The following is a 17,197-nucleotide window of genomic DNA, read 5'->3' as shown; positions in this document are numbered from 1 at the left end:
GTACGACGTTGTCGCAGACGTACAGCACCGACAAAAAATTGTCGTAGACTACGACACGTTGATAAAACGGCCCCAGTTCGGTTTGATTGATCTGTAGCACAAATACAAACTTTATGTCATGCTGAACGATCTACTAGTATCAGATATATAAGAGCTTTGGTGTATGAATTTATGATACTGTTTATACGGTAATAAAAATCAAGACCTTTGTTTATTTAAAATTTAAATATTTAATCTATTGACGTATCACAATTTTTTTGTAAATTTACTGTAATTTTGAATTATACAATAAATAAAAACATCTTTATTATCAACTTAAACATGGTAGTTAAACTGTTTGGTAAGAAGGTATGCAATTTATATAAATTCTACTCAAGCCGGTGCTAGCGGGCCTTGCTGATGGACTGCTATCTATCAACAGCCTTAAACAAACATTACTTTTATTTGTGCTGTGTGACGAACAGTTATTCCTTTCCCACTATTGTATATCATTTTTTCTTCCTTATTAGGGACAGTGCTCAGCATTATTTTTTTTTTTAATTGAGATGATATCTGGCGACAATCATGATTTAAAAAAAAAAGATTGTTTGTTAATGCCTGTAAGGCATATTTTCAATGTTATACTATAGTATATTTAAACCGGTTTCGTTTACTAATCAATTTTGTTTGCAAATTGGTAAGACTTTTACTATCTATAAGAGTCAACTTAATCTTGGCTCTGGTATAAACCTCACAAGATTAACCAAGATATTAATAGTTGGTCTCCTTCAATTAATTTGGGTGTTTTTTTTTTTAAATAGCAAAAACTAATTTTTGTAAAAGTTTACATAATTTTAAACACTCGTCATTTTTGCTCGTTATTAACATTTCTTGTAATATTGCACCGTAAAATTTATCAACAAACTTGCAACTATGCCCTATTTAAATAACTTACCCTCCGTATTATATTTGTTTATTAGTGCTATTATAACCTTTTCGTACTTCCTGTTTGCGTTGAATGTAAGATGACATGAAAATATTTTAGGTATACACCAGTGACTTAAATCGGTGTTTATATACGAATATGGTGTGTTAATGAAAGCTATTTTATTAGTGTATTTCATGAAAAGAGATGTTTAAAAAATTCAAAATACATATACATATATTTGGAACGCTGTTGATCGTTTTAGATGGATCATGGGGCTATAGTAAGTCATTTATTTTTAATCAATAATATGTTACCTATTAACATAGATTTCTTATAAGCAACGAACATTCAAAGTTAAGAGGTTTAAGACAATTGGTTAAAACTCGTCTATTTGCTTTTATACATTTATTTAAATCTTATATGATGGTATAAACAAGACAATTGTAGTGTTTATAATCAAGCTATATCATTGTAATATAGTTTCGGTTTCAATGTGCCAGTCTATGAATGTATATACACAAAGTATGAGTATCAAACATAGTAGGTCATGTGATCACAAAGTACAATACTTATTATAAATAGAGAATATTCAATGAATGTAGGATTAATACCACTGTTTTGAACGAGTTGAATAATATTGTTTTATTCAAACAGTTCAATCAATTTAGTTTTGAATCTACACGAATGTAATTTTATTTTTATTACAAAGTTAAAAAAGTAAACTGTTAAAGATCCTGTAACACATTTTTTTTTATAGTTTTATATCATAAATATGATGTCCAAATAAGATTTATCAATTTTTTATGTTCCAAAAAGCATTATTTATAACGATATTACCGAATTTAACATTTCCTGTAAATAAAGGGAGGTAATTAGAAAATTATTTTCTATAAAGTCTTTATTCTCAATCAAAAATGAATGCATATATTTCAATAATTACATATAATGTGAACAAATATTTGCAGTACATATTTTACATATTCTTTGATGTTTGAAAATTGTTTTATTAACATAAGTATATACATATGTATTATTTCAGTTAAGTGTGGTATAAAACCTCAGTCACAACATACAGGATCTTTAATTTCAATTACGCGTCTTTAGTGTAACGCTAACATTAGCTTGCGTTTATGCTATGTTTGTATATAACGTAAATGACGTCACGTCATTCACTTCAATCGACGTTTATGCTGATAACAATGACAACTTTTTAAAATATGATTTCCTAAAGTGTAATCATACGTGACTTAAGCTTGCTTATGGCATTAATTATCTACATAATCTTCTTCTTTAAAAAGCAAAATTGTGCAGAGCCATTTCCACGTAAACCATTTCCTCGTAACTCATTTCCTCATGAGTATTGCACTATCAATGTAAATATATAAATGAGTAAAAATGATTAGAAATTATGCATTCTAACTGATTTAACTGATTTTAATACTATTTTTGTGTAAAGAAGATACAAAAATGATCATTAGCGTAAGACAAATTAGCAAAAACAGACTCAAATTAAAATCTAAATTGTTCAGCCTAACATTTTGTTTTTACTAAGTGCTGGTTTTGATCTGCTTGACCTAAGTGGTTATCTTGAAGCAAAGTTAGTTTTGTTGTATATTGTTGGCTTAAACAAAGAGTCTGGTAACAGAGAAAAAATAGGTAGATAGGTTAACTTAATAAGAATTAAACAACGTGGATAAAAATAAATGTAGATTTAATAAATGAGCCGCGTCATGACAAAACCAACATAGTGGGTTTGCGACCAGCATGGATCCAGACCAGCCCGCGCAGTCTGATCAGGATCCATGCTGTTCGCTTACAAAGAGAAACTGATAGCGAACAGCATGGATCCTGATCAGACTGCGCGGATGCGCAGGCTGGTCTGGATCCATGCTGGTCGCATACCCATTATGTTGGTTTTGTCATGACACGGATCAAATAATATGTACGCATTCACAAGAATGTTTTTCTATGTGCAAAAGAAATGAGCATCAACACAGTAGGTCATGTGACTTCTACCAGAGAATGTCTCATTGTTATTCATAGGCTTACAAAGAGAAACTGATAGCGAACAGCATGGATCCTGATCAGACTGCGCGAATGCGCAGCTGGTCTGGATCCATGCTGGTCGCATACCCATTATGTTGGTTTTGTCATGACGCCTTTCAAATAATATATATGCATTTACAAGAATGTTTTTCTATGTGCAAAAGAAATAATTATCAACATAGTAGGTCATGTGACTTCTACCAGAGAATGTCTCATTGTTATCCCCGCCGATGGAATCGGGAGGGGGATATAGTTTTGGCGTTGTCCGTCCGTCCATCCGTCCGTCCGAATTTCGTTTCCGGAGTAGTTCTCTGCAACTAATGGCTGGAATTCAACGAAACTTTATGGGAATGTTGATCAGCATGTGAAGTTGTGCACCTGGGTATTTTCGTTTGGATATTTTTAGTATTTTAGAGTCATTGCCCTTGACTTAGTAAAATTTTGCAATTTTCAACTTTTGTCGCATGTAACTCAAAAAGTATTTGACCTAGACTCATGATACTTTACAGGAATGTTGATCAGCATGTGTAGTTGTGCACCTGGGTATTTTCGTCTGGATTTATTTAGTATTTTTAGAGTAATTGCCCTTGACTTAGAAAATGTTTGCAATTTTCAACATGTGTCGCATGTAACTCAAAAAGTATTTGACCTAGACTCATGATACTTTACAGGAATGTTGATCAGCATGTGTAGTTGTGCACCTGGGTATTTTCGTCTGGATTTATTTAGTATTTTTAGAGTAATTGCCCTTGACTTAGAAAATGTTTGCAATTTTCAACATGTGTCGCATGTAACTCAAAAAGGATTTGACATAGAGTCATTAAACCTTATTGGAATGTTGCTCAGTATATTTAGTTTGTTCCTGGGGTTTCGCTTGTGGATTTATCCAGTATTTGTAGAGTTATTTCCCTTGACTTAGTAAAAACTGTTTCATTATGTTGTTATTTGATCCTTGAGTGCTTGAGTTAGAATCGACCAACTTTACAGGAATAGTGATCAACATCACTAAATTACAGGAATAATGATTCACCTCACTGTGAAGCTATGAACCTGGGACTATGCATGTGGATTTTTTTTCAGTTTTGTTAGAGTCATTGCCCTTGAATTACAGTAGTATAAATTTGCAATTTTCAACTTGGGGTTTGCTTGGGGATTTATTCAGTATTTGTTAAAGTTCTTGCCTTTACTTTAGTAAAAAGATTTTTAGTTTTTCAAAAATATTTGACTTGAGTCATAAGATTGACAGACAGTGGCGCGATGGGGGCACCCGTGTCCTATGGACACATTTCTAGTTTTATTAAAGAAGAATTAAACTGATTTGTTACCATAACATTTAAAAATATTTTGAAAATTGTGAGATCCCTTCTTGATGCCTTGAAAATTGCAATGAAGTCTGGAGATTAAGATGTTTTTACATCTAGGTGAGCTATTGTGATCCCCCACCGTCCGTCGTCGTGTGTCGTCAGCAATTTCTTTCAACAACATCTCTTCAGAAACAAATGACTGCACAGCAACCAACCAAACTTTACAGGAATGATCCTAGGGTGGTCCTCTGCCAAAGTTGATGAATGGTTCCGGTCTGTTGCATAAGTAGGTCACAGGGCCAGAAATGGAGTTTCAAAAATGCAAAATTAAAAAATCGTGTCTGAAAGTACAAGGCCTAGAGCTTTTATATTTGGTATATGATATAACCTATAGGTCCTCTACCAAAATTGTTCAAATTTTAGCCCTGGTGTCAAAATTGGCCCCACTCCAGGGGGTCATAGATTTTCCTTATATGTATATAGTGAAAACTTAAAAATTCTTCTTGTTTGAAGGAACAAAGCTTCAAGTTCAAAGAATATTACAGTTTATGCCATGATTAATATATAAATAAAGCCTTATGTCTTCAGTTGTTGTGTTAATAATAACCAGTACTCGGCGGGGGGTATAAATTCAACGATTTTGCTTGTTATTCATAGGCTTACAAAGAGAAACTGATAGCGAACAGCATGGATCCTGATCAGACTGTGCGGATGCGCAGGCTGGTCTGGATCCATGCTGGTCGCATACCCATTATGTTGGGTTTGTCATGACGCGGCTCAAATAATATGTATGCATTTACAATGTGCAAAAGAAATGAGTATCAACATAGTGGGTCATGTGACTTCTTCCAGAGAATGTCTCATTGTTATTCATAGGCTTACAAAGAGAAACTGATAGCGAACAGCATGGATCCTGATCTGACTGTGCGGATGGGCAGGCTGGTCTGGATCCATGCGGGTCGCATACCCATTATGTTGGTTTTGTTATGACGCAGCTCAAATAATATGTATGCATTTACAAGAATGTTTTTCTATGTGCAAAAGAAATGAGTATCAACATAGTAGGTCATGTGACTTCTACCAGAGAATGTCTCATTGTTATTCATAGGTGTAATCAAGATTAGTGTTGTCTACTTAGGTACGTATATTCCTTAGTGTTTAGCATTCATAGAGCTTATATAAGTATCAAATATTCAGGTAATTTTGATTCTTTTGTTTCCTGAAAACTTTTGTCTACACAGAACGTATATCGTTACATCAAAAGTCACTGGCATTTTTCTAATACGATTAAACATCATCAAAATTTTATAATCGACTTGTAGCTTCAATTTCCTGACCACACACAACACTAATTGTGAAAAAAATGAAAGACTAATTTATAGTTCGATTAAACATAACCTTAGTTTTAAAATCGACAGATAGGTTTTATTCAAATTTCAATTTTATTTAATTCCGCCCAGTGTTTTCTCGTTTAGGTTGAGGGCACACGTATTCTTTTACTTGAAGACCATATGCCGTTTTTCATGGAATGGCACTAACGTGTCACATTGAAAAAAATCTGAAAGCAAAATGATCTCTCGGAACCATTAATCACAACAAAATTACAAGAGAATTGCAGACTCGGTTTGAAGGTTCCATAATAACCGTCATATTAACACATCTGCTTGAGCCGGTGCTAGGGGCGTGGACGGTAACTTGCACTTTCCAGTACCGTCCATGAACAGGCTCAATCAAACCGAGCCTGCAATATTTTCAATTTTGCCGTGTTGGGCGTTCTTTAAGGATTATGTTTTTCTCTGTATTTTATTTACTTTGTTTCAGCTCGTATGGAAGACTATTGCAGCAACGAAATCAGCTTCATCGCGTACACCGTATATCAAACACAGCTTCAACTTACTGACAACAACCTATTTGAGAAACGAAATCCCAACCACCCATACGATAGGCTTGGTTACTGTGAAACAACCGTAAAAGGGTGGTACACATCCTTCAATAAATTAATGTTCTATTTTGAGGACATTAACCTTGACTGTGATAAAGGTCATCTTGAATTTTACGCTGGTGAAAGGTCATTTGCGAGGATTGAAGGTAACAATTTTCATTTTAAAGGTTTCCAATAAGAAAAAAAAAACTTTTCAACATTATTGTTTTTAACAGGCAAATTTTGTTATTAAAAGTATTAGATAGCTCATATCATAAACTCTGTAGATGTATAACGTTAAAATAACAAAAAAACAAAACAAAACAAAAAACAAAAAAACCCCAGAACATTTGAGTTCATAACTATACGAAACTTCTTGTACTATGGTTTATTTTATAATTCAATATACATTTCAATTTTATTTAAGTGCTCACGTGCCATAATGGCTGTATCATTTTTCTTGAGTTTTTTTTCTGTTTAGATCGTATTAAAATCTTACATCTAAGGGGTAAAATTTTATTGTTAATAACAAGAAGAGTTCTAATGTTTCTGAACTAAGGCTTGGAAGTCGACGTTTGCGGAAAGGCAAAACCAGAAGGTGCATTTACTGCTGACAGTCAATATATCCGAATAAAATATGTTCCCGTGAAAAACCAGATTATCTCTAATGTGGTCTCTATTGTTATTACAAGTTTTGGTTATAATGGTAGGTATAAATTTTTTTTGCTATAGTGATAAAAGAAATGATTTACAATGAGGTGTTAGGTGTTGCAATCAAAATGACATGTACATACTTAGTTTAACTACGTCTGTGATAAACTTCATTTTCATACAAGTGGTTGAAAAATTTAATTGTTATCCTGTATAAAGAATTCAGGCAAAATCCTGCAACTATTGTGCATTAATTATCTCTTATAATCACCCCTCACTTTTTGTGTACTGTTAATTTCCCATAGGCTACTGGGAGATATATATACTGTTAATGCAAGTGTACGGCGAGAAATTTGTACTGTTACAGGGTACAAATTGTTGTCAAAGACTTCAATAAGCATTAGGTTGCTTCCAGTCTAATCCTTTTCTTGTTTTGATTGTAAATACCATGTATGTAATTTTCATATGCTTATGTGAGGAATAAAATATGTTTAAACTAACAGTATTTTTAACAGTATATAAATAACACATGGGTTTGTGGGTAACAGTAAAAATATCATCCCGAGGAAAATACTGTTACCCGAGGCGTTGCCTCGGGTAACAGTATTTTTACGAGGGATGATATTTTTACTGTTACTCACAAACCCATGTGTTATTTATTTTATTACCCCGAACAAAAATACTGTGATGATCTGAAATTGTCAAATAAATCTAACTGTAACAACTGTCCTTACCTTTTAAGTTTTAAGTGTACTTTAGGCCTAATTGAGGAGTTTTCTTTTTCTTTTATTCTTTAAGCAAGTGATGATATCTACAAATCATAAAAATACAATAAGCTAGGTTTTATTTAGAAAACAAAACACTAACCCATTTACACGGTTATGATCTGTGAAATCTGATTCTTCTGTTTCCAGAATATTCTTAGCATGATTTTTGACAAAATAACGATGATATCCTATGTCTGTCCACCAAATCTGTAACGTTTCACTGATTAAAATTGTAAAATAATCCTTTGTTGCATGCTTAAATCGTCTGCATGTTCCAGTTTGACACATAATTATTTACATTGTAATTACTTCCGTTGAAAACGGATGTTCACTTTTTGACTATTCAACAAAAAGAAATTTTATACGCGAAAAGCACACCAGGTTGCAAACAACTAAATTTTATGAGTGTCATAGTTACTCCAGAGAAGAAATTGATGTCCTATCGGGGTTTAACGTTGAAAATAAGAATTAATCGAGAAAACTATGGCGGCCATTTTATTTCATTTTATTTAGAAAATAGACCACGTGACCAGATTTTATACTGTTAAAAAAACTGTTACCTATGTAACAGTACAAAATTCTTAGTCACGTGGTACACTTGCATTAACAGTAAAAATAACTCACAGAGGCCTATGGGAAATTAGCATTACGAAAAAAGTGAGGGGTAATAATATAAAATCTGGTCACATGGTCTTGTTTTCTAAAGAAAATAAAATAAAATCATCATAAAAAAATTTAACAGTTATTGTTTGGCGTAATAAAATAAATGACACATAGGTTTGTGAGTAACAGTAAAAATATCATCCCTCGTTAAAACACTGTTACCCTCGGCTAACACCTCGGGTAACAGTATTTTCCTCGGGATAATATTTTTGTTGTTACCCACAAACCCATGTGTTATTTACATATTCACTTACGTTATGATTTATTGTCTAATAAATTAATACAAAGCATGCAATCTTAATCCAAACATTTAAGAGTCGTGTCCAAGTTATGGTCATGAGTGTGACAATTCACGGTGTATAGACAAACAACTCGTATGCAATGGTTACGATTCGTGTGGAGATGGTTCCGGTTGTGTCACGCGCACTCGTTCTGTTACTGGTATAGTCATAGGAATCACTGTTGGTGTAGTGTTGGTCATCTGCTTATTTGTGTGTTGCTTATATTTTATCAGGCGCTCCAACGGTGCTGCTGATACTGTACAGGTATGCTGACAGTGTGACGCTTAAAGTGTATAAAGCTATACATCTGATGCTGAAATTATTGTTTGGATTTTAAAAAGGAAAACTTCCAAAATGCTTTTTGAAATCAATAAATGGCAATAAATTGCCTTAAAGCGAGTGGCGCATGCACAAAGTCATTGCTAATCGGATAAAACCCTACTAAAATAGCAAAATAGTATTTTGTTCCGGAACATTTTATTCTGTTTACGTACATCATATGTGTGTTAAATAACAGAGACATTTTATGTTACTACATTTTCGGTAATCAACCATGTAATAATGGTACCAATATCGTTTTATTTTGATACTTTTTATGAAAATATTTCATGAGATATAGATTTATACACTTTCAACAATGTTTGTTAAATTTTTTCAATTGATGTTTAAAGGGTGTTAGAAATACCCCATCAGTCTCATGATGTTTTTGTATGGCTTTCAAGTTCTAATATACATGTAGTTTATAATAATACTTAAAAATATGCCATTCTAAAACGTTAACTGCAAAGTGCTACGGATTGTTTTTGTTTGTTTGTTTATTTAATAGCTCTCATTTTTAGGTTTCAAATGGTTGGTTCAACGGTATTGACATATGATTATAAATAGACACGTTGTAATTCATTGTAATTGTTTTTAATTAGGCCAGTTCTTATTCAATAAATGTCCGTTTTACAACTATACATACGTGGGTTGTTTTATATTCTGGTCGTTCTGTATTTACTTATTCTTGATGACTGAATTATGCACATTTTCTTGATCTAGGCCTTTCCTAATATCTCCTTAACCCCATTTTCATTGACAACATATTGTTGTGAACATAATTCGCATTTAAAAATGATATTTTGTTGAAAGTAAAATTTTGTTTGCTGTCTTAAGCATTTAAATATCTTCATTTATTGCGATAAAGGATTTGATAATCAATTATTACGCTCAAGATAGAAACCAATAAGTTGCTCGAAATATTACATTTGCACACTCAACTTTTGCTATGCCCGAATGTTTTAGTGTGAATATATTTGGCAATAATTGATAATAGTGGTACAAATGTGTTTTTTTTTTAAATTTCAATTTTATGTCAAATCCATTTGATTGGACAAATTCTACATATTTGTCACTGATTTTGCAATAATTTATGTGTTATCAGTGAAGAGAACATATCTCCAGTTTTGTCTGGTCCACCTAACATACCCCACCGCCCATTCCAAACGGGCCTGGCGGTGACAACGATTCAAACTAATTCTTATACAGGGTATTTTTGATCGCAGATTCGTGGTGCATAGCCTGAGCACATAGACTGCCCCAAAAAGTATTAAGAAGGACATTACGAAGATGTGTTTGCTATTGCTGGATAATTAAATATCGCGGTTCAGCTGCTTAGGTCACCCTTTGTCTGCTTCCGCCTTGCCTGCTGACGGGTGTACATCACTGTTGGTACATTGCCTGACTAAATTGACAGTGTTGTCGTGTACACTAAGCGCCACACACGCATCACGGCATGTGTCAAACTGCTCCACCAGCCATACAGCCCTCCACATTTCTGCTTTACTCGAGTGCCGTTATATTACAGCGTTTGCCATGTCAAAGTGAAACGATTATATAAAGTCTGACATATAAATGACCATGTGATTGTATTATCATTGCATACGGACCATAACGTTTCTCTGCAACCACAAACGATATAAGACATACATGGGGTGCTTGCTTTCCGTGATCACGTGGCGAGACTTACAGGATAAGACATTTTGTTTTAGTTTAAGGTTAGGGCAATCTCAAAACATTTCTGTATCAAACTATGGAAAATAAATTATTGAATCCTTTTTGTATTATTCGTAGTATAGTTATAAATCTTTGGTGCTTAGCAAAAGTTTGAGTAGTATATGTTGTAGAAGTACAACTGTCTTTATGTTTTGATTTTTTACTTATGATGAATTCAATTTAATTAGCTATAAATGTTATAATAATTCTTGTAGAACACTTCATCAACTGTGCAAACAGCAACATATGTAAACCACGAGTCGAGCAGTCAGCCTTTGTCTGGTTCAATTGTTCCACCAATAATGACCACTGATCCAATCGCTGCACAAAATCATGTAACAAACCAAGATAACTACCAACAAGGCAGTATTCGCCCCATTTATGGCCTCAACGAGGGAACAAATAATCAATCAAATCGAGCACCTGGTGTTTCACATCCAAACACGAGCGAATACATTGACCCATCAGCCTCTCCGCCATCTTATGATGAAGTTATGGCAAAGTCCGAGATAAAATAAAGTGTTTGTGTTATCATAGTGAAAATAATGATAAATACCGATGCTAGCCTATAATAATTCTCTTCGAAATCAAACAACATAAAGTCAGTTATAACTTTTGGTAACTCAACTATTGAACGTTTGTTAATGTGATAAGACTATTTTTCTTTTGTAATTTACATTTTGAAAGGTCATTGAACGTTGTTTGTAAGAACATTTTCAGTCTCTCATATATCAACAAAAATGGACATTCAATGAACGCAGCCTTATTTAATTATAAGCTTATTTAATTAATAAGCTTATTAAAGCCCAGAAACACAGGACCGCTGGCAAGGAGCTAAGCAGGCAGGACACCAAACAAAAGTATGAGAAGTGACAAACCAAACGTAAATCACGGATGGGGCTAATTATAAAACATTAAAAACAGGAAATTATAGAAACAAACATGGATATTAGCATGTAGCAAAAAAAAAATAAAATAAAAAAAAAATAATAATAAAAAAAATAGAATAAATAAATAAAAATGATAAAATATGAGGAAGGTTCAATAAACTAAAAGTTTTCTTGCCCAAGGTTGCCACCGATATTCACGGTAATAAAACTCGAATTAAAACAATTTACATGTTATGTATTTAGTTGTGTTGCCTAGCATATTGCTTAATAATGCAGGTTTACCTTTTATTTAACTTTTAACTTTCGCCATCTTATGGTACATTCCAACACAATTTAATAAACAAACAATGACGAAAGTTAAGATATTTTTTAAACTAAAAGTGAGAAAAAAAATCAATGCTGTATATATGTTTTTTTATATTAATTATTTTATAAAATTGAAAATGTAAAATGCTCTATTACATAAAAATTATATAACTTGTGTAAGTTCGGGTCTGTCATAAATAATAAATTAACTTGTAAAACAACTTTTCGTTCGTTCAATATTTTGTACTTTTTAAAACTATTTTGCAGTATAAATGCCCCAAAAATGCCACTTAACTGTACGATGAGATGAAATGAAAATACCCGACTTGTATACGAGTATGTATGTCATAAGAAGGAATATCGGCTTTAGAATAAGCTTTATAAGCTTATTTAATTAATAAGTGTGATTAATGTTGAATAAGACTCTTATTCTTGGAATGTTGCTGGTACTTTTAGATGGATCATTCGGCAAAAGTCAATCAATAAGTCCAATTTTTACCTTAATTTTGATTGTTCTTTACTTCAAATATGATAAGGAATTTAAAAAGAGTTATCTTTGCTTACAATTTATATATAAAGATACCATTTTTTATTCTATAACACGAGAATTTTTATGTCTTCTAATAATACACGTACCATTTTAACCTACCTAATGTGTCAATGAAGCAATCAGTAATATACACAGATTAAAGTAATACAGCAAGGAGTACCCACATTTATGTTAATTTGTATGAACATTATTAAATCGTTAAGGCAGATTCATGCTATTTTTCATGAAAATTTTGAAAATGTTTTGGAATGTGTTATATTGTAAAGTAACTAAAAGGAAGCAATTAACACATTATCAATGGCACTTACAAACACGTAAATTACCCCAAAAAGGGTCAAAATATGCATAAATAGCCTTTGCTGCGTTAGTAACGCAGCAGAATTATAGTTCTAAATACTGAAAAATTAGCACGTAATATGTACGATATTACTCGAATCTTGAAATATTTTTACTTTTCCTTACATCTTAGTACATTTTTCTCAAGTTTGATATTATTGAAATATTTTGACTCTGATGGAGACTTCGGCCACTTTGGAGTTACCAGATATTACTTCTTGTTATTAAATAAACAGAGAAGAAAAAAACGACAGTGATTGTTCATCAAATTTTATTGAAATAATAAGAATCATGAAATATTAGTGAAAACTTTGAGGTCGTTATTTTTTATCCTTGATAATCTATGTAAATTATATGCAAAACAGAAACACAGGCATGAATAAACACATATCAATAAAATAGAAAAATTAAACTTACATAACACACACCTGCGCGTATATGTATGCATAGTACAGAAATAACAACATTCAAACATAAACACATTATTTTATAGATAAATTAACGTCTCAGTCTTTTTATACTTGGCACTCTTAAAGCAAATTTCGACTATTTTTAATCTATGTCCAAGCTTCCTTTCGCTAACTGTTTTAAATTGATTGAAATAAGGTAGCTTTACAACTTGAAATAAATATATTCAAATCCGTTACATGCAATTTACTTTATGTGTAATGTGTTCATAGATCTGACCAGATGGTTAATTTCCGTTATGAGCTATTTACTTCATGTGTTCAAAAAAATGACAAGACGGTAAAGTTTCGTCTAATAAATAATTAGTCTAAAATATGTATAATTACTCGTACATTGCATCAGACAAAAATTATCTCCCATAAAATTGTCTTAAATATTAAAATAAATAAATGTATCTAAAACAATTCAACTACTGCGCTTAAATAAATAAATGACAAAAAAAAAGAATAAAGATCAACAAGGCAAAGGCAACATTCAAACGACGAGGCCCCCGACACACTCAAGTAGGGCACCCAGAAGGCACTAAACAAAAACCTGGAGTAAACATAAGGGTGAAAGGAGTGGCACAAGTAATAAGGGCTGTAAGGGTGAAAAGGTGGGGAGGGGGTTAAAAATGGGTGAGGGGAGGGGAATTGAGAAAATATCTTCCGTCAACGACAATCCAACAAGACAGACATCAAAAAACATGTAAACACCCAAAACTAGTAACAATACAGACATGAAAAACACGTGAAGGAACACAGAGGGGACCGCCTTGGAACGATCAGTGGTAGTTAAACCAATGGGGAGTTTAAACCGGTTTTAGGCGCGCCAAACCTCACTCTTAGCCCCAATATGTTCCTGAATGACATGAAAGTGTAAATAAAATTAATCCCCGCCAAGTGAAATTCTAACAATGATCATGGTTACATTAGACGAAATAAATAAAACACATACAAAATTATGTAAATATATAGAAAAAGGTACAGCCTAATGACCATTACCAAATTACTCGATGCCTAAAAGGAAGGCAGAGCAACAAGAAAATCACCTATAAGGGCCCAACGAAGCAAGATAGAAGACGTACATTAAGACAATTCAGCCCCAAAGGGCTTTAAGAACTGTCCATCATAGAGTCTCCCAATTTATCCGCCAGATGTAATTAAAAGAGGAAAACGTAGCGTCCAACTGTAAAAGGGTTGAACAACAAGCATGCGGTATGCCTTAAAATAATTGGGTCATAACCTCATTTAATAAAACGTTTGATATTTTTAGTGAAGACGGCAGAAAAATTACTATGACCCATGATCCTACGAAGTTTGTAAACCACATCTCAATAGAAGTCAGGTTTGCTAATACCTAGTCGTAAAAGGGTTTTTAAATTACAATTAAATTTAAATTAAGTCTGAATTACGATGGTAAAACTTTGTAAAATATTTACGCAATTTATGATAGCGATAACCTTGTTTAAGAAGTTTGTTAGTTATAAGTAAATTGCGTTCATTAAAATCATCAAGACGACTGTACGCCCTAGCAAATCTAATTAATTGAGAAATATACACCCCTTATGATGTAGCATGAGGTACATCTCCATCTAAATGTGGATAGTTAACAATATTAAAATCAAAATCATCTCTTTTATCGTAGATTTTAGTTACTATAGTATTGTTTATGAGATAAATGTTTAAATCTAAAAAAATGAAATAACGTCTGAAAAGTTAGTTTTATTCAATTTAAGTTCACTGGGATTTATTTTAGAACCAATTGATCGAAATTAGGATTATTCATGTTAAGAATATCATCTAGGTAGCGAGAAGTGTTGTTAAATGCATGTATGAAGTAGCAAAATCCCTTTCATAGCAGTAAAGAAATAAATCAGCTATCAGGGGGGCCACAATTAGTTCCGATTGGAATGCCTATCATCTGTTTTAAAACTGTATTACCAAACCTGACATAAAGATTATCAAATAAAAAAGAAGTTCCTAAGTACGAACTAGCCACTTATATCTAAACTAAAATTTTTGCATAGCAATTTACAAACCATTTAGTCAAATTATGTACAATACATAATATATATACGTGTATATGTCAGTTGGATATTTACAAATCAACAAGGCAAGATAAGAACAAGACCAAAAGTACATACACAGGTCAGTCAGGTAGAGCTATTTACAAACGCACAAGGCAACTTTTGTACAATAAGAATCCAATTTACACATTTTTGTACTTGCAAATTGACTAAATCTACATTTCATGTTAACTACATTTTTTAAAGAAAAGACATAAACCAAGCTTTCCCAAGAAAGACAATGTAAATTGTCTAACTTTTCTCTATAGTATTTACAACAGGCATCAAATCACTTGATATGCAGTCAATAATTTAGGATTCATGTAACTGATAAAGACTAACACTGTTGAAATGACTACTATATTTTGTTATCAATGGCATGTAAAGCAATTTACTTTATGTGTAATGTGTTCATAGATCTGACCAGATGGTTAATTTCCGTTATGAGCTATTTACTTCATGTGTTCAAAAAACTGACAAGACGGTTAAGTTTCGTCTAATAAATAATTAGTCTAAAATATGTATAATTACTCGTACATTGCATCAGACAAAAATTATCTCCCATAAAATTGTCTTAAATATTAAAATAAATAAATGTATCTAAAACAATTCAACTACTGCGCTTAAATAAATAAATGACAAAAAAAAGAATAAAGATCAACAAGGCAAAGGCAACATTCAAACGACGAGGCCCCCGACACACTCAAGTAGGGCACACAGAAGGCACTAAACAAAAACCTGGAGTAAACATAAGGGTGAAAGGAGTGGCACAAGTAATAAGGGCTGTAAGGGTGAAAAGGTGGGGAGGGGGTTAAAAATGGGTGAGGGGAGGGGAATTGAGAAAATATCCACCGTCAACGACAATCCAACAAGACAGACATCAAAAAACATGTAAACACCAAAAACAAGTAACATTACAGACATGAAAAACACGTGAAGGAACACAGAGGGGACCGCCTTGGAACGATCAGTGGTAGTTAAACCAATGGGGAGTTTAAACCGGTTTTAGGCGCGCCAAACCTCACTCTTAGCCCCAATATGTTCCTGAATGACATGAAAGTGTAAATAAAATTAATCCCCGCCAAGTGAAATTCTAACAATGATCATGGTTACATTAGACGAAATAAATAAAAACACATACAAAATTATGTAAATATATAGAAAAAGGTACAGCCTAATGACCATTACCAAATTACTCGATGCCTAAAAGGAAGGCAGAGCAACAAGAAAATCACCTATAAGGGCCCAACGAAGCAAGATAGAAGACGTACATTAAGACAATTCAGCCCCAAAGGGCTTTAAGAACTGTCCATCATAGAGTCTCCCAATTTATCCGCCAGATGTAATTAAAAAGAGGAAAACGTAGCGTTCCAACTGTAAAAGGGTTGAACAAACAAGCATGCGGTATGCCTTAAATAAATTGGGTCATAACCTTCATTTAATAAAACGTTTGATATTTTTAGTGAAGGACGGCAGAAAAAATTACTATGACCCATGATCCTACGAAGTTTGTAAACCACATCTCAATAGAAGTCAGGTTTGCTAATACCTAGTCGTAAAAGGGTTTTTTAAATTACAATTAAATTTAAATAAGTCTGAATTACGATGGTTAAAACTTTGTAAAATATTTACGCAATTTATGATAGCGATAACCTTGTTTAAGAAGTTTGTTAGTTATAAAGTAAATTGCGTTCCATTAAAAATCATCAAGACGACTGTACGCCCTAGCAAATCTAATTAATTGAGAAATATACACCCCTTATGATGTAGCATGAGGTACATCTCCATCTAAATGTGGATAGTTTAACAATATTAAAATCAAAATCATCACTTTTATCTCAGATTTTAGTTACTATAGTATTATTGATGATAGAAATGTTTAAAACTACAAAATATGTAATAACGTCTGAAAAGTTAGTTTTATTCAATTTAAGTTACCTGGGATATATTTTAGAAACAAACTGATCGAAATAAGAATATTCATGTTAAGGATGTCATGTAGGTAGCGGGAAGTGTTGTTAAATGC

General features: G+C 32.7%; 1 protein-coding gene across 2 annotated transcripts; it reads left to right on the top strand.

The window, feature by feature from the left end:
- The first annotated feature begins 999 nt into the window (after positions 1 to 999).
- LOC132714219 (uncharacterized) lies at positions 1,000 to 11,976 on the top strand. 2 transcript variants are annotated; one of them, XM_060697022.1, is made up of 5 exons: positions 1,000 to 1,187; positions 6,079 to 6,345; positions 6,738 to 6,884; positions 8,575 to 8,804; positions 10,790 to 11,976. In XM_060697022.1, the coding sequence occupies exons 1-5, from the start codon at positions 1,112 to 1,114 to the stop codon at positions 11,090 to 11,092; spliced, it is 1,023 nt and encodes a 340-aa protein (XP_060553005.1). In that variant the 5' UTR covers positions 1,000 to 1,111; the 3' UTR covers positions 11,093 to 11,976. The 2 variants fall into 2 exon arrangements, with proteins under 2 accessions (XP_060553005.1, XP_060553006.1); XM_060697023.1 differs by lacking the exon at positions 6,738 to 6,884.
- Positions 11,977 to 17,197: the final 5,221 nt, after the last annotated feature.

This window comes from Ruditapes philippinarum, unplaced genomic scaffold (assembly GCF_026571515.1).
Source record: "Ruditapes philippinarum isolate M1 unplaced genomic scaffold, ASM2657151v2 ctg4502_1_1_1_1, whole genome shotgun sequence".
In the NCBI taxonomy this organism is placed as follows: domain Eukaryota; kingdom Metazoa; phylum Mollusca; class Bivalvia; order Venerida; family Veneridae; genus Ruditapes; species Ruditapes philippinarum.
The sequence above is the reverse complement of the archived record's forward strand: the minus strand, read 5'-3'. Positions and strand labels throughout refer to the sequence as shown.